The 24240-nt window shown below is 37.0% G+C and overlaps 1 protein-coding gene across 1 annotated transcript in view; it reads left to right on the top strand.

Moving 5' to 3' along the window:
• Positions 1-18716, top strand: part of LOC119796025 (germ cell-specific gene 1-like protein) — a 34918-nt gene extending 16202 nt beyond the window's left edge. Inside the window, exons 4-5 of the mRNA XM_038304325.1 lie at positions 15429-15540; positions 16638-18716. Coding sequence (XP_038160253.1) covers positions 15429-15540; positions 16638-16938 — 413 coding nt within the window. The 3' untranslated portion in view covers positions 16939-18716. The remainder of the gene's footprint in view (positions 1-15428; positions 15541-16637) is intronic.
• Positions 18717-24240: the final 5524 nt, after the last annotated feature.

Below are 24240 nucleotides of genomic sequence, written 5' to 3'. Positions count from 1 at the left end.
GTATATCCCCAAAAAACTGTTTATATCGTTATACTTTAAACAAATGACTGCTGAGCTTTCAATGACAAAGCCATATTTTTCTGATTGCTTCTAACTATTTTAGCTAGCTTTTAGCTTTAACTGTTAGTCTTTAACTGTTAAGGGCTGATTATATTTCTGCAACCACACACATCAAATGTCACTTGAGTCTGGTCGCAAACCAGTTTTTCTAGAGATGCACAGCAGTTTCCCGCCAAAGCGAAAGGGGAGCCTATTCGAGGACTTGCGAGAAGTTCGGTGGATGGTCTCGAGAACTTCTTCGGCTGCGCCTGCGGGAGTGTTTATTTTCCAAAACAACATGTCTGAGGCATTGTACAAGTGGTTGTACTTCCGAACCTCCTCGATCAACCTTTCGTCGTGGTTATCCATTGTTGTTAATACTCCTCAGTTTTTAAAAATGGCCACTGCACCGAATAGAAAAGGACGACCATACAGAAAGCCGGAAAGGCATACCAAGGACCATCACAGCTGCTTTTTGTCTGCACACCTCCACTTGAGGTCTGCGCAGGTTTCCGACCATCCGACATGTAGTCAGGATTTTTTTGAGAATGCAGAACCTCTGCTTGGGGGGCGTGGTCGCGCACAGAGACAGATTTGACGGTTTCAGAGGCAACAGGGGCTGTTCCAAAAGAGTTAAACTATGACCTGGTTGACTGAGAATCTTCATCAGCATGTTTATCTGTTTTTTTTCTTTTTTTTTTATTATGATTATGCACCATATACTATACAGGCAGGATGGAATACAATCAAACCAAAATTGCAACAATTATTTACTAATAAAAAGCCAAACAATTTAGTGCTGAAAGTAGGGAAGGGGTCAACCAGACTGGATGGAAGTGCATTTATTCTCTCAGCAAAGTTACTGTTAACCTTTTGCACAATATAGTTTAATGCGCTTTTTGTAATCAGTGATACAATTTTAATCATATGTATGTTCTGGTGAACCATAAAAGTGCCTTGAGATTACATGTGTTGTGAATTGGCGCTATATAAATAAAATGAATTGAATAATTTCAGTCCTTTTTCATTAAGGTAGATCCTGGTGGCTCAGATGTATTTTGGCTGTGCATGTGCAAATACTGTAAGCTGATCGTGCTACCTGCACAGATCGGGTAGTGACACAGACTCCCATCAGCATTCAACCAAAAAGTATGATTCCAACAATCAGGGACTCACCTATATGCAATGTCACACACATTAGGTTTTAACTAAATGCTTAAATAAACGTAAACGAGCCATGGCAAATCTGCTAATGTTGCTTAACGTACGTCAACATAAACATTCATTCACACAAGTTAAATTCTCATTTGTGCCATCAGTAGAAAAAAAAGGAGTAGGAAAAGGGATTTGGTATAAGCTCAATTATTTATTTTTTTCTTAAAAGGATTAAGCATGAATTTAAATACAATTTCAGAAGGATTAGATTTGTGAAATACCAGACCATGACTCATTTAAAGCTATTGTAGAAAGGTTTTGAAGTGACAGTAGAGAAATGAAAAAGAAATGTATCATTGACAACCTGTGCAACTGATTAAAATTGTCATGTTTAATACGGTTTGCAAATATGAAGGTTTCACAGAAAATCTACAATTTCTCTCAAATATGAAGATTTAAACTAAAGATACATGAGTAGTTATCAATGTTATGCGACTGGTTTCACCTCTCAAATACGATAAAGTCAGATTCGATGTTTTGTTCTAGCAGAATACAATTTGATGCAACACTGTTTTTTTGGGGTGAAGCCACAAAGCGATGCCATTTGACTCAGTGAAATTAAAAAAATAAGCAATTAATGAAAACCTTCTCTTACAAAAATCTTATACAATAAATAAACCATATAATGTAATTCTGATATGTCACATTAAATAAGGGAAATTTACATCTTTTCCTAATTTTGAGCTTTCTGGAATCTTACTAAACATCTCAAATGAAGTAAAATATCTTGGTCAGGTGCTGAAATACTGTCTATCAAATGATGAGGACGTTTAACGTCAGGTTTGAATGTTATTTAGTGAAACTAATGTTCTAGTTTAGGAAATTTGGTTATTGCTCTGAAGTTAACCTGAACTTGTTTAGATCATATTGTAGTTCACTGATGGTAGTACTGTAAAAAAAAACAAGCCTTCAAAGATTGATGGTGGCTTATAATGATTCATTAAAGAGACATTTTATAAAAAGTATATCTAAAAGAGTTCCATGTGAAATGGATCCAACATAGCAAACAATTGAAGCGTTATATTCAAGTTGGTGTCGGAGTTTAGCCATTGGTGTCTCAACTCAGACACCAATGGCTAAACTCCAAGTAAGAGGAAAAAAGTAAAAAAAAAAAAAAAAAAAAACCTTGTTAAATACGAGCGCGTGCTACAAGGACAAGCAGAAGAGTGCTGCAGTTCTGCGTTTTGGCCACAGGTGGCAGTATCGTTAGAAAACTTGGTTTTTCTTTTTTAAGATTTTCGTATAAGAAGCCCAACTGGACAAGTGCCAGTGGACTGTTTGTGAATGTCAACTCTTTTCTGGCGGTCTTAAGGAAGCTTACTGTCGGTGTTCTGTCAGATCAGCAAATCCCGTCAGACCAGCATAGCCATAGTCAATACGCATGCACAAGACATCAGATTTGCGTTTATCCCTTTCGTTTTGTATGAAACTACGTCAATGGGAGTGTATCCCTTTAATCATGTCCCAAAAAAACAAAACGGGTTTTGACAATTGGTATGCTGATCTGACCAGGTATGCTCATCTGACAGAACACTGGCTAAATGATTCACATATTAGAATAATTTTACCGTTGACTTACATTAACTATAATGCAGTAAGCATCTGTGTATTGCCTCCTAAAAGATTGGTTTTAATACATTTCTTTTTTCACTTTTGATGTTTTTAATGGCTGGACTATGAGTCTGAAATAAAATCTATTTAATAATCCTACAGAGTTCTTTTAAAACACTTAGATCTTGTGTCGCATAAACAATACCTAAAAAAGCTGTTATGTAACAGAGAAGTTTATTAACCTTTAATTAGCAGTAAGCATTGATTTTTCTTTCTTTCTCTCTGCATAGAACTACTTAAAATATTGACATAATGACTGTCATGGGAAAGAGAGTTTTTGAAATAGAGATTCAAATCATTTTAAAATGTGGCAGAAGACTCCAGAATACAGAACAATAAAATGTTTTGTGAGGATTAATGATGGCTCCACAGGATCATGGTGAATTAAACTTGAAATACTTTCTTGTTTGTTATTTTGTAATAGTTTCTGCAGGTTTCACAGATCTATTTTCATAAGTAATATTTATTAAGCTCAAGATGAAGGTCTAACTACTTAAATCAACATGCTAAAAGCACATTATGTTGTGTGCCTACAGCCATGCATTGCTGTAGGGATGACATTTATACGACTGCTTTTCCTCTTTAGGAATTATTGAACACATAAACATTTCAAAATTCTCCTGTAGGATTTGCCATTCTCAGAAACAAAAGAAACCACAATAAATTTCCTGATTCTATTTCCCCTTCAGAACAACGCAGTGTTTAACTCTATCTCCCCTGCTGGTGTCGGCCCAGTCACACAATAAGACCAGATGCAGAGCCACAGTCCCTTTGAACATTTCCAGCTAGTTTACAGGCTGTCTCCGCCTCTCAGTAGAGGAATTAAAAATGACCTTCTCTCTAATCTACTTTGGGAAAGTGATGCTGAGCACCCGTCTCCGAGCAGTGGATCAGCAATGAAAGATACATGGCTTTATACCTCTGATTCATTCAGTATTACACTCCTTACAGGTCAAATTCATGAAGGCTCTAAAGGAGCAATTTCCTGAAGGGCTGATCTTATTTTACATTTTAGCAGTCCTCAATGATTAGTGTTTTCATTTTTATAAATAATAATTATATCCACTCCAAATGCTGAAGTAAATTAACTTTTCCCTTTATACATCCAATACTGGAATACATGAAATTTCCAAATTTATTCCCCTAAATCTTCCCATTTTCTCACATCGAATCCACACACTGAAGTACAATTTATTGGGATTTATGATATCGATAACTAAATAAATTTTTACAGCCCTCTGTACTTTAATACATTAAGCTCAAATTCAATGCAATGTCATATTGACAGAAACTGGAATCAAAATGGCTCAATTAATCCAGAGTTTCTTAAAACTGGTCCTCAGTAGGGGGAGTGTTAGCATGGGTGTTGCAATACTATATGTGTCACAATACTTGGGTCACGATACGATATTATCACGATATTGCAATATCACTATTGCAATTTTGTGATGTTTTTCCTAGCAATCAGAATTGGCCCTGATGACTGGCTTGATTGCTCATCCATTCACCCGCCTAGCTCCGCCCACTTTCTCATTAATTAATCTGTTTCACCTGTTCCAGTCTCTAGGTTATTCAAGCCCTTGGTGAGAGTTTTCTAGCGGATCTTATTATCTCTGATTTCCTGATCCTGACCCGTTTGCTTTTGGACTTCTAAACCTGCCTGTTCCCGTTTCGATCTGTTTGCCTGACCTGTCTTCAGACTCATGCTGAATTCTGCCTGTTTACCGAACCTAGAACTGCTTCCTGATACTGACCTGGATTGCCCTTCTGTACCTTTGATCTTCTGGCACAAACTCCTGACCTCTGTTTTCTTCCTGCAAAGGTTCCTGCCTTAGACACCCTAGCTGTTCTCTACAAATCCGTCATTTCTAATAAACGCCTTTTGAGATATCATACTGTCTTTCTGTTTGAATGCTGTGTCCTCTGTTTCTAGCCTTGACACTATTTAAGGAAGTTTGCTAATCAAGCTCAATAACATGGAACCAACTTTAATCTTGCCAGGATGGAAAGACCCTTCTGCTGTTGCCTCTGATTTAGAAGTGTTCTTCTGGTCATTTATTTAAATTATTATAAAGGCCGCTATAGGTTACTGTATGGCTTTTGACAGATTTATTTATTTTAAGTTTAATTGCACCTTATTGGAAGTTATTTTTATGTCCATTAAATTTTGGAAAGAACCCACTTGTACAGAAAAATAAACGTTTCAAGAGAAAAGCAGAGCTGATCAGGTCGCAGCACATACAGAACAGCTGGGAGGGTGTTAGCTATAATGCTAAGCTTTAGTCCAATTTGAGTAGCTTAAAGGTGATGATTTAAAAAAAAAGATTAATCTTTCCTGTATAACATCAGATGAGCTGTGTTTGTGCCTCCCAGATGCCTCCTCTGCCTTGTCAAACCAAGCTTTAAAATTTGACCTTTTGCAAAGATCCATTTCTGAAATTAAAATAGAGACTTGGTTTTTCATCAGAACCTGACTGAATATAAAACACCTCAAAATCTTTCTCTGCAAGGGTAACCTTTCAGCTAACAGCCATCACCGTCTTCAGGACCATTATATCATGACAGCATCATCTACTATCCTTCACTCCTCCTCTTATGGTCGCAGACTATTCATCTTTTCATTTGGAGCTGACAGAAACTGATCTCTAAAACTCTCAGATAGACTTTCATGGCCGTGCTTTGGTGTTTTGAGGTTATTTAAACCAGTCGTCTGGAAAGAAGGAGGAGGCAGACCCCTTAAGGTTAATAAAAACAGTTGTTTTTTATCCTGCAGGAGAAAGAAAATCACTTTGTCAGTTCATTGTTTAGAATATGTCACTGCGTTTGCCTACTAAACAGCTTTTAAGGCTAAGCTTACGAGACTGCAGAGGGTTTAGTGCACTTGTAAAATGTTTGAATTAAGAAACGCTTCCAGGAGCCATTTTCCTCCAGGAGATTGACTATGGTAATGAAGTCTAGAGGAAAGATACAAGGAAGCAAATTAGAGTTTATTGCGGTTGTCAATCATGCATGATATGATAAGAATACATCTGAGTTTATTGGTGAGGTGATGAAGGGAACAAGCCTGTGGCAGGTGAAAAAGGAGATTGTTGGGGGGTTTTTTCCCAGTCGTCAGAAGGGGGTCAAACCCATTAAAATTATCAAGCCATCAGGTTGAAAAATGTAATTCTACAGCTAAAGAAAAAGCCTGATGCTGTTTACTTTCACAAGTGCAACTCAAACAGATTTGTGTGTGAACTTGGCAGGGAGTTTTCACCACCCTCTACGATTATTAGAATCACTTCTAAAACTTGACAAACTTCTTAGAAATAAATGGTTGTTATGGAGACACGGTGAACAAATGGCCAAGTTCTGCTGCAGTACTAGAAGAGAGAGTTATGCAGAGTTTTCTTTTTTGCACAGATGTCTAAGCAGGGGACATTTCTTTTGAACGTCAACCAGATTTCTTATAGTTTAACCCATTTTGAACATTACCTTTAAGGATGTGGGCCATTCACATCATATCCAGGGAGACAGGAAGTCATTTAATGCGAACATGTGAATATTTTCTCCAATAAACAGATGTATGAGAATCAAAGATTATTTTAGTCAATATGAATAATATATTTTGTTGTTTTTTACAGATATGTACAAGCAGGGCTGGGCAATAAGCCGGATTTTTACCATTACAGTCATTCACTACAATAACGGTGACAAATTTCCCTTGTCGATAAAAGAAGTAAACTTAATTCTGCCATTTTTCTCTGTGTGTAGAGTGGCATTTTTAGGTTTGTTCATATATAAACAATATACAGACACGTAATTCTAAGCATTGATAGGCCATAAAAAGAAATATAAATGTCAATATGTTAAATTTTTAGCAAATGTCACAGAGGAGAATAATTTTGAAGAAGCATAAGAAATAAGTAAATACAGTGGCATGAAGCATCTACTCTGGGAATCTTTGGTGTTGCTGAACAAACTGATATCAGCAAACTGGTTTACATGCAAATGAAAACTGAGGCAAATATTTAATTGAGTTGTCACCATCCATCCAGCGACCTGTCACCCTCCTCCACCTTCTCATATGTAAATCCCCACTCATAGAAACCCATTGCCAATTTCTTCTCATCCTATTTTATTTTAGTACCTGTAGGTCCATATTTTTATGTCATAAACTTCTGTTGTTGCATATTATTCACCCTTTCTTTTCCACTCACTTTGGTTCTGATCTTATTCATGTCGGTTAATGAAATATGAAATCAAATCATTAGTTATTATTGGAGTCAAACAAAAACAATTATAATTTCCTCAAGCAATGTTTCCAGGGTAAACAATTTTTCAACAGCAGGTATAATTTGGTTTTAAAAAAATCATTAGAAGTATGCGAAATGGCAAAGGAGTGACCATAACCCACAGAAGAAAAGCTGGCTTTAAATCACGATTAGCTAGCTCTGTAGGACATTATATGATTTAAAAAACAAATATGTTAGCATTTGCTGATGATTTTTTTCCCTGTATTTAAAAGCTGCAGGTTACGCCGAATTTGTCTGTCAGAAGTCAGTTTTAATAGTATACGAGAGAAAGAATATTGCATTTACTCCAGTACATATAGATGATAAAATAAACGATAATGATAATAATAAACGTTTTAACACCGTTCCTTTGCAACTATATCATTTTTGTCTGTTTGGAAATGTTTTCCCGTGAAAAAAAACAATCAGTCCTTGGAAGGAAAATGGCAGGAGCGATATTAGGATCAGAGATTTAGGGGTGCTGAGCATCCAGGGAGCTGTCTCGACAGGCCAGATACGTTTCACTGTTTTCTGCATATATATTCGACACATCTTATCTGAGACTTTTGTGTTCTGTCTTTCTGTGTTTTTGTCTTCTTGGACAAGCTGTATCAAAACTTACCTGGTTTTTCCTGACTTTCCACTTTGCTCCTCTCCTTCCCCTTGTAAACCTCTCCCTCTTTGGACTTGAGTTCCTAAAGTTGATTGTATTTAACAGGGTAAATATAAACAGTGGTGCTTGAAAGTTTTTGCTTTATGGTGTGGAGTGTGTCTCCTTAAAGAAAAGGATAAATTCACAACAGTAATTCTGATAAAAAGAAACTGAAAAAAATGATAAATAAAAAACACAAAAATATGATTTGATTAATTGAGATATTGATTTTGAATTGTGATTTTAAAAATACTAATGATTTAAAGACACATTAGAACGACTTGCTCATGAACATTTCACCAACAAACCATCAACAGGACAAGAAATCTGACTGAACATTTAAGAAAACTCCTGATTGCAGTGATTCACTCAACATTTTGATTTAGGAGCTGCATTGTGCTGGTTTACCTGTTTTTTGTTTGTGTGTGTGTGTTTTTTTTTTTGTTTATTATTAATATTTCTCTTGAACCACAATTCAATATTAATAGCAATATTTTCATTGATTTTTTTTCTATTTCTCTGGCAGCTGATTTTTTTCCATCTTTAATGGGAGAGTATTAATACTTCTTAAATCATTTTTTTTTTTTATCCAAGTACTGTATAGTTTTTAGACTGTTCTATATTTAGTATGTTTTTGTTTTACTTTTCAATTTAAAAATGGATTGCAATATAAAAAAAAACAATCTATATTTTAGGGGTGTATTTGCTATGATGCAATTTAAGGGTAAATGGTAAACGAGTCTCTAACTTCACACCAATTAGTGTAGCGTTATTTGTTTGAAATCAACTAGCAACATCTCACCACAGCGGACTGCAGGAATTCTACCAGAGCAAATGGTTTGACTAATTAACCAGGTGAATAAAACGGTCATCCTTTTTTTAATTCTATAAACAACAAAACAGAAGAAAAGTATAAATTTCGGCCTAATAGGTCGTTTAATTGTGCCCAAAATAACAAACCTGTGGTGCTACCAATACCTAACAAAAAATATATCTATTAGTTATTACTGCAACTGTAAAATCTATACTTTATATAATTTCCACAGCAGTGGGAGTGATTGTAGCTATTTTATTTGACATACAATCATCATGATCTTTGTTCTTAATATTTTTTTAAACGAGAAACACATTGTATGCACATAATAGTGCATTTAAATGCACTAATAATAAATAATGATATAGAATTTTTCCAATATCTGTAAGTGAGATACTTGATGTGTGTTCTGGTTTTACTGATTTGATTGGATCTCCAGAGAATTGCCCCAAATACACAGTATTTTCTGCAACAGAGAGCTCAGTTCCTGCAGAGCATTTCTAACCCAATCTGCAAAATGAGTCACCCACTCCTGCACCTACGGGATTCCCATGATTAGACTGTGAATACAGTTGACTCACATAGTGCGAAGGGGACAAAATAATTAAAGATCTTCCCAACATGCAGTAGAATGTTTGGTTATTCAGGTCATGACAGCCTGGGCTGCGACTGTGGAAAGGAGGCTGATGCTTTGATCACCGTGTCCATGAGTGATTGTGGTTGTTATGTCCTCCCACCTTAGTGACCAAGGTAATGCTAAATACTTAACTTCAGCTTTCAGCTGAGCTAAGTAGGAGGCTACGATTTCTTCCACAAATTGTGTTCATTTGCAGGTCGAGAATAAAGAGGAGTATTACTTTCACATTAGAGGGTGACCCGTAAATGATTAGGAGGTTAAAATCATTACTCACAGGCTACACCATTAACTATTAGCAGCATAATGCAAGAATACTTTTTAGAGATTCTCCAAATTTTGTCTTGTTACAACCACCATTTGCACCGTCTATCACTATCACTGTCTATCACTGTATCTGATAAACTAAATAAATGTAATGCAGACATTTGAGACAAAGGGAATTGTTTCAGGGTGGCTCAGTGGAGCAGTCGGTAGCACTGCTGCCTTGCAGCAAGAAGGTTTGGGTTTGATTCCAGGTCCAGGGTCTTTCTGCATGGAGTTTGTATTTTCTTCCTGAGCATGCGTGGGTTGTCTCTGTGAACTCTGGCTTCCTCCCACAGTCTAAAAATATGACTGTTAGGTTAATTGGCTTCTTTAAATTCTCCTTCGGTGTGAGTGTGAGCATGAATGATTGTTTGTCTCTGTGTTGCCCTGCAATGGACTGGCGACCTGTCCAGGGTGGACCCCGTAGACAGCTGGAGATAGGCACCAGCAATGCTTGGGATAAGCGTGATGAAATAGTTTCATGGTATTTAAACTTTTCTGCAAAATAATCTAAAAAAGTGCATCCAACTTCTGCCTATCGGTCAGGGTCACAGTGGGGCCGGTGCCCATCCCCAGTGATCTATGGACAAAAGCCAGGTACACACTGGACAAGTCATCAGTTTATCGCAGGGCAACACAGAGATATAGAACTTTCCTTTGACATCCATTAATTTCTAACCCATTTCTACAGCCTAACAGTGAGCTTAGCCTTAACCATTACAGGTTCATACATTACCCTAACCCAAGGGCGTAGGTTTGATTTGAACTTTGGTAGGGACACTATTGGTCTGGTGTCATTGGTGCTATGCAATATGCATGCCCTTTTTTATGCTCGATGTGAGCATCCGTACTGATAAGAGGAATTCATTGTTAAAAGAGAAAAGCAACATTTTGCTCCATTAATAAAAATGTTATAAGCACTACACTCATTAGATGCTGTTTATCAATGTTTGAAGTATCACCGGCTCTGATGAATGTGGAATTAGGACTGTTTTCCACTTTGAAAACGGTTTCATTTGACACACTAAGAGAGAAGGTAAATACAGTATTTTCTTTTCAAGATATAGAATTGTGCAGAGTTAAACCCCACTCTAATATTTGTACCTACTATTCTCTCTCTGTATCAAGCAAAATAATACATTCATTAAAATATTAACTTCACTATAAAAGTTGAACATCTGGGCTGTAGTTACTCTGTGTAGCCAATTTCATGTATTTCATCTGGGGCTGAAAAAAATGAATCATATTAATTGATTATTTCAATAATCGTCAACTAATTTAGTAAGTGATTCATCATTAACTGGAGTATAGAGACTTTAAAACATACAGTAATATAAATGTAAAATGTGCCTTTCCCCACAGAGCAACCCACTTAGATCAGTTATTATATCAAAATTGTAAAAATAAAAACAAAAAAATGAAAACAGTAATATCAACTAAATATCGGTAAAAAGGAAACCCTCACATTTTCTTTCTTAATTGGCTGTGGCTAAGAATCAGAAATGTTGATGCTTACAGCCTTTATTTGCCCATTTTTCCAGCAGTCTTCAGAACTCCTGGCTGACTCAGAATATTTCGTTTTATAAAAAAAAAAAAAAAAGGTTTTTGTTTTTTAGTGTACATGATATTCATTTTTTTTTTATCGGGACTAGTTTTGTAGCCTAATATTAATTGTAGTAACCGCTGCATTAAAGTGTGAATACATTTTCAATGTTGTGCTCCAAGCACACGCGGACTAGAAAACAGCCAATCAGAGAGAGAGAAGGCGGAACTTAAGGCAGAACAACCAATGAGAGTGGAGTTAAACAGCGCAGCACAGTTCCATGCGCTGCTACATGAAAGGGACAGGAGAGAACAGGCAGAGGAGCTGCGAGAGGAAAAGAAGCCACTGCTGCAACAACTACTGCTGTAAATTATAAACATGTTGGTCACATCCAATTATTGGTAGGGACAATTAGGTCGGTTCAAAATTTTGGTAGGGACATGTCCCTATGGTCCCTATGCAAACCTACGCCCATGCCCTAACCCCAATCTAAACTCAATTCACACCAAAACAGCAAAGGCATGGGGCCCAATGAGCAGTATCACACTATCCTTGTGGGGACTTTCCATTGACCTCCATTCTTATTGCATTCGTTTCTATGGCCTAACCCAGATGCTAAGCCTAACCATTACCAACAAATTAACCCTAAACTTAAACTAAACTCGATTCACAGCCTAATCCTAACACTAACCTTCACTCCAAGAAGAGGGACCTGAAGGGGACTAGTTAATGGTTGCAACACCTACAAAACCCGAAAATGTAGCACATTTTTGGGAAATTGTCTCTACCAGGTTACAAATACCTGTATTTGTCCAGTGTTGCATTGTGATGGACTGTCGGCCTGTCTAGGGTGGACCCCGCCTCTTGCCAGTAGAAAGTTGGAGATAGGCACCAGCACCCCTCACGACCGCACTGATAAAGCATGTCAGAAAATGGATCGATGGATTAATCTGTCAATTATTTTTTCGATTAATAATCAGATTGCCAAAGGTTCCTTAAAGTAGATCTTTTGCACAATTAAACCAGGTGAAACTAAAACTTATCCACTTGAGGAATTCTGGATTACGGAAGCCTAGAGGGGTCGTACTCGACTTTTTTTTCCCTCTGCCTTCTAGACATAATGATATAACTATCTCATTATCATGGCTTAACAATTAATTGTTTTCTTGTGATAACAAGATAATTATCTCGTTATCATGAGGAAACAGTTATTGATTTCTCGAGATAATGAGATGCTTAACCTGTATGAGTAATGAAGAAGCTGGCAAAGAGCCCTGGATCCCCAGTCCATCCATGCCTGTGGTGCCCGTAGTTAGTTTCCTTTTTCTTTTCAGTCATTGTCAGGTCGTGGTGGATGATTGGATTGTATGGAATACAGTAGAATCAAATCTGACAGTTTTTTTAATGAAACTCTTTAATCTGAACTCATTCTGGGGGTTAATGCATCTTATACCTGTTCTAGGCGTAACAGCGGGCTGTTCAGAAAACACCCGGAGCTAATGCGCTGGAGGCATAGGTCTAATCTTATAAAGCATATCATCAAACCAACAACCTTGTCTCGTTACCTGAAAGTTAAACACAGGATTATATACAGAATTATACATAGGCCGCCATGACTTATACTCATAAATCCTCTTCCGCTGTTGTGGTATTAAAGGATGTAATCAGCTTAACAAACACTAATCATCTCGTTATGACGAGAAAACAGCTTTTGTTATCTTTAGATAATGAGAAAATTTACTTGTTTTTCTCAAGAAAAGCACTGAGAAAAAGTATCAAAGGGACACAATCGCTCTTGGCTTCAATACTGGATAGAGCGTATTGACAGACGCAAAAGTTTTTCTATCTTAAAAGCAAAATGTTCATATATTTTTTTTTACAATTTTGATATAATTACTGTTTTAATTGGGTCGGCCTGTCAGCTAAAGGCATGTTATACGGTCTCTGTACTCCATTTATTAATTAATCAATTAGTAAATTAGTTGAAGATAATTTCAGTAATCAGTTAATCACGATTAATCCGATTTACTGTTTCAGCCCTAATCCTAACATGCATCAAGGATATGAATACAGGATGCTTGGTGTCCAGGTTGTGTAGGATCTGCAGAGATATTATTGGGAGGGAAAGTCATCTTTAATTAACATCTCTGCAGGCATTATTGTTTGCTGCAGTTTGGATCTGTCCTATTTCAGGAATGACTCAAACTGTGTGGATAGACTAAAAAAAGGACGACGTATAGATCTTCTGATCAGGATTCACCCCAACTTTACCTGCTGCAGCTGCTCAGTCAGGAAGCTGGGGATCCATGGAGGTGAACTTGGTGAGCTTCCAGTGGATAATGTCTGGGTTGATGGTGCTGAAGAGCCATGCTAAACTCCACAAACACAATCCTAGGATATGTCCCTAGATGGTCAGAAGGTTGCAGGATGAAGTTTAGTCTCTAGTTAAAGGAATCCTCTGCTGACCTGTTTTCCCAATAAACAAACTACCTAGGATCCAACATGCCAGGGGGGCTATGAGCTCTTTCAAATGTTAATTCAGTATCTCATGCTGACTCTGCTGCCATCTAGTGGTTGATAGAAACTTTTGCTAGCAGTGTTACTGTAGCAGTGTCTCCTGTGATGGCAGAGGAGTTAGTAGTAATATCACATACCTGAAACTGTATATATTTGCCTTTTTACACTGAATGACAGTTACATAGTTCAAATGGAAGAATTCTCCCATGTGTGTACAGACAATGTTTCTTCCACATATGCAGGGAAAGGAAATGTGTCATTCATCCTGGGATAAATCCTTCCCTGATCTACATGGCATTATGATAATGTTGCACTGGGATATTTTTGGAATAAACAATACCATTGATAGGGATGAGATGGGACTTTAGGTGGGGGTTTTCTGCTGAATGTGGTTTAGTCTTGTTCAGAGGATGGATTTACGAAGGGGGTGGGGGGCAGCTTATATGGTAATCGGATTTGAAGGCTCCACTTGCTTGTTTTTATGCCTCTTGTCCTCCACAGGAGATGAAGGATTCATCTGAAGAAAGGCTAGATTTTTTTAAAAGAGCTTACAAAAAGAATTTCTTTTTTTTTTTGGATTCCTTTTCCTTTTATCGTCCCATAGCTTCTTTAAACTTGTCAGATAAAGCCACATATTCAGTTGTATTTTAAACAGAACCAGGATTTAAGAGAAGTAGAAATAATTCCTAAAATGTGACATTCATCTATATTTTAGCCCACCTTACTCTGATACTACTAATTCAAATCTATTCAACTGTCTTGTCTAGTTCACACAGTATTTAAGGAATAGAAGCAAGAAGAAAACCACTGCATACAGAAACCGACAGGATGTTGTGTTAAATTTATTCACCAACAAATATGGGACACAAACATGTGGAAGATGGCTGTCAGATACCAATGTAGAACTCTCGATAATTTTCAAAATGCTAATTATGACAGTTGTGGGAGTTTTCGTTTTCATAACATCCCTGTAGGGTAGCATGGCTTTGGCAGCATGGTGATGTGGAGATATTTAATTTATTAGGTGTTATGGAAGATGCTTACATGGGAAACCTGAACATCTTTAGTGACAGAGCTTCATCTATTAAGCTAAAACGTGAAGTTCAATCAATAAATTATTCATTGGAAAATTTGAAACTTTATTGTACATTTGCTCCACTTTCAGTCTGACGTAGCTTGAGCTATTTCTTAAGGATGAATTGGTAATAATTTAAGTTTATCTAAACAGTTCATGTAAGTTTTGCTTTTGAAGAGTTGCCTATACATACCTCAACACTTTATTTGTATTCTTTTCAAATGGTTTTTAATAGAATTCAATTCAATTCAAAACTATGTTATAAACCCTATGGGGAAATTAAATAATTTGTTAAATAACAATTTATTAGGAATAGATAAACAGAAACAAGTCATTCAAATTTAAATATTTATAGTTTTAACAGAAACATACTATTAAGAAAAAAAAACTAATTATTCACAAATTGTCAATTAATACTAGAATTTGCTTCAGGAACTTTGGAGGCTGCAAAAATATAAATGCAACACCTATCTTTTAATGTATTTTATACTTAAAACCCCCTTTTTTGCATAAATGTTTTATTTTGATTTATAATCAATAGCTGAACATTCAAATTTTGTTGTGATTTTTAAGATATCTTCATCTACGAGAACTCTTAAGTTAGCAGATTTCTGAATGAATGTGTAATGTTTGCCTCCCAGGTTTTCATTATGCAACGTTGACACCTAGTGGAGCAATTTGAAAACTGCATTAGTTACTGGGTATGATAGCCTGTTTTAACTAAGCCCATCCTCTCTGTGTGAGGCAGGTCTCTTAGGTATGGTGGCCCACATGATGTTCACCACAGCCTTCCAGCTGACTGTGAGTCTGGGTCCCGAGAACTGGAAACCTCAGACGTGGGACTACAGCTGGTCGTACATGTGGGTACAGTTTGTTCTCAGAAACCTTTTCAGTGAAGTTCATAAACTCTTCTCAGTCTGACTTTGTTTAGTTTAAAACTGAAAACAAAAGCATGAAGAATCTCATTTATAAATTAAACAAAATCAGCTGTTGATTCTGCAACGTAGGGACCAGTCAGTCCTGAATCTTTATCTGCAACTTACCATTAGAAGCCGAAGTTATCTTCTGGACATCATTATGTCAGCAGTTTTTATGTTGTTTGTTTAGCCTATTGGCCCAAACTGACACCATTTGGTGATCAGAGCACCTTTAACTTTTGATTTTGGTTAAAAGTAAACCACTATCATCAAAAAGAGTTTCACAAAAAGTGACAAAATTTATTCAACTTTTTAAGAATACTCTAATATTTGGTAATTTTTGGAGGGTTACTTGTATTTCTTTAAACATTTCTTTCACAAACCAAGATGTTTCATTACATTTATACGCTGGTGAAGATTCTCCTTCATCCAGGTCATAGTCATTCCAATAAAGGAAAATTGAAAACAATCTACTGGACTTTTTTTCCAAGTTTAAAGAGGTTTCGCTTCCCATTCGGGAAGCTTTCTAAATTCAAAATGCCAGGAATAGCGTTGAGTTCAAGATTAAGAAGGAAAAAAAACAACGTTAAACAGAAGGGATAGACTCAGGTTTCAGCTTTCAAAAACCTACAATGCAGCAATTGAGTGAATCCCTTCCCGCTATTATCGCAACTCCTGTACAGCATAGCGGAGAACCTCACCTATTCAGCCAGGACAACAATTCCCTTAATGACCCTCTTTAGGACACTTAGACGGGTATGGGACATTGCAGGCTAACAAAAGCAGCCAAACAACCCCCATCCCAAAGGGGGTGGATCCCTTCATCCTTTTCAATTTGCATGTTTTTTAAAATTGAGAAAGCTTCTAGGAAGGGAGACGAAATGACTTCAAATTTTGAAGAAAAAAAACGAAGTCCAGTAGATTGTTTTTAATTTTCTTTTTTTTTTTGGAATTACATTTATAGTATTCTAATTGATATTTATTCATTCATTATTATCCAAAAATAAAGATGCTTTAATAAATTCTCTCTTTTTTCACAGATTGGCGTGGAGCTCTTTCACAGCCTGCATGGCCTCCTCTGTTACAACCATCAACCGCTACACCAAAACCATCCTGGAGTTCAAGCACAAGCGCAGGAACATTGAGAAGAACCTGAAGATCAAGCAGAAGCTCCTGGAGCTGGATTCTCCAGAGCAGGTGTGGGACATGTACATCAGCTCTGTCCCGAGCACCGCTGAAGAGCTGCTGGACCTGTCGACGAACGGCCGCAAACTGTCCAACGCCTCCATTTTCCTGGACCTCAACGACCTGCCCGATCCGCAGGGAGAGGAGTATTGCTAGAGGAGCATTTGGAAACAAGGATGCTGTTTCCTGTGTGCTACAGTGTAAATACAGGAAGAATCCTGCTGAAAGCTTTATACTTTTGTTTTCATCATCCGTCTTTATTAACTTCCTGATGTGGTTTGCTCTCCAGGAGCTCTTAAGATGTAAAGTAGGATTTTTATCCTACAGATTTAAATCAGGATTCAACCGGAAGAATTTTAGAGCTAAATCAAGGTTGGACCCGCCGTGGGAGCAACTGATTGATGAGGATTTCACCAGCATTGCACATCAAGATTAAACCATCAGCTCTAATTGAAAGCTGTCTTTTCTCATGTATACCACACATATAACAGTACAGTTCTGAAACAAGATCTTTATAGACCGTCTCCTGGATTGGACGGACATATTTGTTGTGTTGTTTAAGTTTTTTTTTTTTTTTTTGTTATTGATCAAATTTTACATGAATTTTTAATTTAATGGAACATTATTGATCTCACATTGAAGAACTTTACCTCTGCATTTAACCCATCCCCTTGGGGAGCAGTGGGCTGCCATCATGGGGCGCCCAGGGAGCAGTGTGGGGTTAAGGATCTTGCTCAGAGACCCAGTGGGAGTGGGGCTCGAACTCAGAGGCTGCCACTCCCCAACTGAAATTGGATGGATGTAAAACAACTAACTTTGTCAAACTTCAGAGCTTTAACACAGGGTAAAAAGTCGTCTCTTTGTGCTTTTCTAGGTTATATCGCTATGAAATAAAGAGCTGCTGAGTTATTAACTAAATGAAGGTCATAATGATGACAACTGGTGTTTTGAAATATCTGTAACCATTACCTAAAACTGAATTTCCCATCGATGATTAAAAAGGTATAATTACATTGCATTGAATTGCATCAAAATTAGTCAAATCGAATTGAAAAGTTAATCTAGCATTGCATTCTATATTTTTTATTCTCGTTAGCCACCTACGCATTGTAACATCCAAACCTGCAGAGTTAAGATGCTGGTTGGGAACTTTTATTATCCTGCTGATGAGTTATTGTGTCAACTGCCTAAAAGACAAAGAAAAAATGTAGTTTGAGCTGTAGCCTACAATTTAACTATGATTCGTCCTTATCTTTCCTCCTGGATATAGTTGAAAAAAAGATCAATGCTTTGAAAAAGTCTCTTTCTGCTAACAAGTTTATTCTCCTTAATCACATTTTAAGTCCAGACTTTGACTAAGCCACCTCATAATATTGGTTTTCTGTTTGAGAAGCTCAGCAGTGAATCTGCTTGCTAGGTTTGGATCACTGTCCTGCAGCCAGGGACACTTGTTCAATATTTCAACATCCATGTTTGCCAACTGATTTAGGGCAGAACTCTTGGCTCCTTCAGTTATTGGAGGTTCTTAGATGCCAGGTGGATGCAGCAATTTGCTCATTCGATTTTCATCCATAAATCATGATTAGTCACCTTAACTAAAGCAACTGTTGTCTTCAGAGTCTTAATTGTCTTTTTCTGTCTTCTGGAGTCATTTCAGCAGGTTCACCTCTAAAATGTTTTACCTGCAGCTAATTGCTCTGACTGTGGTCCACTGGAGTTTCAAAGCTTCAAACGTGGCTTTAAACATAACTAGATTTTTTTTTTTTTGGTCACATCAGCTAATGATGTTGCTTTTGAGCACGTTAGATCCTGCTTTATTTTGTCACACAGGTGTTATTTAATTGATTTATTGATTATTTAGATCAGGCAATAATCAGGCCTTGGTATGGTAACAATTTAAATTATTGTTTAATAATAATTTTACTTTATTGATCTCACATTGAAGAACTTTACTTCTGCATTTAACCCATCCCTTTGGGGAGCAGTGGGCTGCCATCGTGCGGTGCCCGGGGAGCAGTGTGGGGTTAAGAGTCTTGCTCAGAGACCCAGAGTGGCAGTCTGTTGGAGTGGGGCTCAAACTCAGAACCTCAAGATTCCCAGCTCTATGCCCTAACCCAGGCATTCCCAACCTCGGTCCTGGAGGCCCGCTGTGCTGCAGGTTTTAGAGGTTTCTTGCTCCAGCACAGCTGATTTTAATTGAAAGCTGATTAATTTGTTGCAGTATTTTGGTGCAATCATTATAATCAGCTGTGCTAAAGCAGGGGAACCTCTAAAAGCTGCAGAACAGCGGGCCTCGAGGATCGAGGTTGGTGATGCCTGCCCTAACCACTAGGCCTCCACTCTCAGCTACTTAAACAGCTTCCTATAATTCCTTGTATTCCTTATGTTACATTTTATATTTTGTTTAATGATCATAAACACTAACTTTGACCGTTAAGACTGAAGAAATCTGTAAAGGGACTAACTCATTTTCAGAGCACTGTATGTGGGATCTCTTTAAATAACACAATATAAATCTGCTAGGACTTCAATATAAGCTCCTAAACACTTCACATTAATTCTCACCAAAGTAATAAGCTATTATAAGCTCTGCTAAGAACCATTGCTAAGAAGGGAAACAACGCATTTCTTAATGGTTAATGAGAAAATGAGGTCGTTGGAAAAAAAAATGAAAGCTTGATTTTCCTTCTTGGTCAACATAATATAGTGAAAAAGAAGCACATTCACCAGGTCAGATGCTTCACCGATTATTAGAGTTTTTTTCATTGATGTAGTTTTGGAAAAATGCTGAACAAGTGACTTTGTGACTTTTGAAAGCTGTACATGCTGAATTATGGCTTCCCTGGTGTTAAAGCCGTCTATTTAGGGCATTTTTGATGGACTAAACTGTCTAATTTTTCTCAACAATTGAATCATGTAGCTGTTTGACACAGTTGTGCTTTGATGAATGTTTGTGCTTTATGAGACATACTTGGGACTGAGCAGACATAAAGAAAAGCTAACTGGAGGATTCTGCTTTTTCATGCTCTGAGGCACAAGAAGTTGGATTAAAAAGAAGATGCTAACGCGGATGGCGGATACCTAAAGGAAACGCTGAGTGCCTTTACATCCAGAAGCATGCGTCTGATCACACAGCATGCTCAACAAGGGCAAACATGACCACTTCCAAAGCAAAGAGTTGCTGTTTGTGCAAATAGCCAAAACTTATATTTGGAAGAAATGTGCATGTTTCTAAGGTTTTTGTTTGTATTTTCACATTAATGCAAAACTTGATAGAGACGCAAGAGAACTAAAAGCATTTTAATGTGCATTTGGGCTTATTTCTTGTGGAACATCAATGACTATTCAACATATTTGGTTTAAGTTTTAACTGTTTTCCCCAACCTGTATAAGGCTAAAGCATGAATCTTTTGTCTTTATGTGTGCTTTATAACTTACAATATTTACTGTGTCTCTTTGTGTGTGTGGAGTGTCTTTGTTATACTTTTGTGGGTGATTATTGCAGGCTAATATAACAATAGCATTTATGAACAGATTTTATTGAAAGCTAAATAAAAATCATACATAGTCTTAAAGAATAATGGTTTCAATATGATTGCATTTTCCTTCCCTTAGATTGTTCATTTAAAAACCACAAGATGGCAGTGTTGCCTTGCTTATTACGTGGCTCACAGGCACAAGAAGAGGAACTTTCTTCTAATAATTAGGGTTAGAAAAAATGTATATCATTCAAGTTTTGAAATTAAAATCATTATTTTTATGTTTATGGGGAGTGCAGACTTTCAACATCTCACAACTTAGATTATTTGTACTCAATCATCTCTAAAGTTAAGAACATTGCTATAAAGAAGCATCTCACTCCTCTGCATCTTATATTCTTAAGATTAAATTATATATTTTAGTTAAGTTAATTAGTTCTGTAAAGTTATCCCAACCAAATATAAGGCCATTATTAGATAATGAGCTAGCTGTTATTAACAATGTCTTCTTATTTTAGTTTTAGTAGCCAGAATAAGTCCTGATTAGAACTGATCTGCTAAACTATGACCTGTCTGATAAAAAGATGTACACTAAAGGGAAAGCAGGACACCATTTACAAAGATGAAAAAGAGATGGTAAAATAATGACTTTAATATGTCTGTGTGTAATGGCCTTACAAATTGTTTTTTAATGCAATTGGACTCATACCAAGGTGAAACCCTCATGGTGCAGATGTGAGTATTTTTAGGAGCATCCAAAGAACCAAAAATACCCAAAAAGTGCCTCTACAAGTCACCCTGGAGGATCTCCAGCGCTCTCTTGACTTAATAATTTAACTATTAAAAAAAACACATGAAAAAAATGGCGTCCGTGGGTGGGTAACTAGATGAAAGCCATTGCTAGCCAAAAAAAAAACTTGGTTCATATTTTCTGAAAAACCTGATTATAATAATCAGCAGCTTTTTGAAAATATTCTGTGGAGTACTAAGACAAAGATTTCTGTATCATAGGCTGCTGCCCCATGAAGGTACTTTGTGGGAAGCGATCACTCTTTATATCACATTTTCAACAATACTTTTTCTCATAGTAAACAACTCTCAGACAAGACTTAGAGTTTAACATTATTTAATCTAAACAGAAAAATGGTGAATTTACATTGATGTGGCTCACTATGTCTAAAAGGAATCATAATGAGCCAAGAAAAGAATTTCCCAGATCCTCCTTATAACTCAGTGTACCCTGTGTCTACCAGGTGGGTGGTTATCTCTATGTCATCGTTTGACAAACCCTGCCTTCTTCTCCCTGCTGCATCTTCTTTGCCTCAGGATATAAGCATAAGTTCCCCTTAACAAGCAGGTCTTTAGAAAAGTAACTTTATTATGTATTATCAATACAGGCTGTTATATGTGTTTAGGTTGTCAATCTATCTGCCCACTTTATTACCCTAAACTTGTAACATAATAAAGGTAAATCATTTTATCCTAAAGAAAACAGATCTCTGCTTCTTAGGGAGACTATACGAATCTTATACTGTGGGTAATTATTACTGTATTATATATGGAGAATCATAGACATATATTTAACAAGCTATTTTTTTTTTTATTATTCAATTCAATTCAGTTTATTTCTATAGCGCCAATTCACAACACATGTCATCTCAAGGTTATTTATAGTTCACCAGATCATACAGTCTGGTTGATTCAAGTATTTCTATAAGGAAAACCAGTTGATTGCATCGACTCATTGATTGAAATGCAATTCCTCACACCCAGCATGTTTTTAGCAACAGTGGAGAGGAAAAACTTCCTTTTAACAGGAAGAAACCTCCAGCAGAACCAGGCTCAATGTGAGCGGCCATCTGCTGAGGCTGACTGGGGTTCAAGGAGACAGAAGCAGAGATACAAAAGGTAACTGTAAAAGGCGGCCCTGTCCAGAAAACGCACACTAAGGCAGATGAGCTCTGAGCCAGCTCCCATGTCAGAGGATGAAGAGAGCACATCCAGCCAGTCACAGTCAGAGAAACAGGACTACACTGATCTCGAACATCTATAAACAAAGGTGTTGATGGCAGCACCAGCCTCCTCTCCAGGTTGGTGTCACAGCCAAAGAGGATTAGGGTTTAACAAGCCTTCTTTATCTCAGTATATTAAGATTTTAGGCATAAATTGCAATATTATGACAGACTTAGAGGGCACTTACTTTTTCCTCATAGGGTCAGGACAGGTTCATAACTTTTCCCTCCCTCTATTATTAAATGAAACAACAAATTGGAAAACTGATTTTGTACACCCTCATGTTATACTCATTTGATGACCTGAAAGTGGGACTAAGAATACCAATAGAAAGAATCTATCAGGGTGCCAATACTTTTCCTTTGTATTGTATATTTGAAAAACCACTGCTCTAATTTAGTTTAAGATGGATTGATGTTAATATTCAGAACAACGATGGATGTTATCAAAAAAGGGAGAAAAAAAAGTTAAAACGCAATGCCTTTGCTTAAAAATATTTTTTATTTTTGTTTCCAACTAGTGCAAATACATGCAAACAAAAAAAAATGTCTGTAGAAGCAGGAAAGGCTTGATACATCACATCCACAGGACTGGCTAGTAACAGGCAGAACTTCCTGGTATTGATCTTCATCTTTTCTGTCCCGTCGCCCTCTGCTGGTCCGCTCACTCTGCTCTAAGCACAGTAGGCTGGTTTTGCACTCGCTAACCTAAGCAAAGCATACAAATGAGCCAAGTGATCCATACCAGTTCCCACTCCATCCATTTAACCACATTCATTATTCAAGGATACAAAAGCACTCAGTCAAATCTGAGCTCATACCCCCCACCCCCCTCTGCTGCTTACCGCATGAAAGATTCATTCCAAGCTTTTTTTGGAAACAATGCTTGCAGAACATTTTTCTATATACAAACCCCAACTGCCTTTACACTCTTAAATTAATACTTGCAGATAAAATGGGGAGCAAAAAAGAAGGAATTAAACCAAAATGTGTTCATTCTGTTGTTTCCCTACACAGCTTTGAAAAGTCTGGAAAGTATGGATTTTGTTTTTCTCATTCTCCAGTATGGTATACTAAAGTAAGAAAAGAAATATAGAAAAATTATTGATTTACTAGCTTCTAAAGGCCAGTGATACCTAAAATGCACCTGGATTTCTATGAAATGTAAATGATTAATCGATAATTTACCACATTCCAGCTTGATTTCAATATTGTACCTATCAGTTATATGTTTGTTTACTTCCTGTTTGAATGTATTCTTATTGCGAAATCATAAAGGGCCACCTCACTTTTTCTGTGTTCTTTAGAAAATGTTAAACTTGACCTTTGGTTCTTGAACGGGACCCAAAATGCTGAAAAAAAACCCACCAAAGATGCTGTTACAGGAAAACTTTTACAAACAAAATAAAAGTTCCTACATACTTAAAATATTTGAGAACAGTCTAACAATTGAATCATTTGAAAGAGTGAACAAGTTCAGATACAACAGACCTTGGAAAGACATTGAGAAGATGATATGATTTACATCCAAACGAAGCCTATGTTTGGTTAAAAAGTGAGCTGTAATTTTCAGATTGTTGAAAAGACGTTGAACATTCAGTTTTTACGTCTATTATCGGACTAAAATGGGACAAAATCTGATCAACCAAACAGCCCAGTTGTCAACAACAATTTCTGGACTAACTCAAGACTAATACCCCGTTTACACTACCCTTAAAAAACTGAGCCGAGACCGGTCCGAGCTCAGTAACTGAGATAACTTGTCGTGTGTGAACGGAAACAACCTGAACTGAACCGAGATAGACATAACCGGACCGCGCTAACTGCAGACCAGTTCCCGAGGTGGGTTCGGCTCGGTTTTTTCCTGGCTCGGTTCTCTGATAACAAGAGTGCATGAGCAGAACGCGTCATCGCCGACTGGCTGAACATGCCGATTCACACTCCATTCCAGAAAGTCGGCTTCCCAA

The sequence above is a fragment of the Cyprinodon tularosa genome, unplaced genomic scaffold, assembly GCF_016077235.1.
Source record: "Cyprinodon tularosa strain WSP-4 unplaced genomic scaffold, ASM1607723v1 ctg531, whole genome shotgun sequence".
NCBI classification, from domain to species: Eukaryota; Metazoa; Chordata; class Actinopteri; order Cyprinodontiformes; family Cyprinodontidae; genus Cyprinodon; species Cyprinodon tularosa.
Note: the sequence above shows the minus strand (reverse complement) of the source record. Positions and strands in the feature narration are given on the sequence as shown.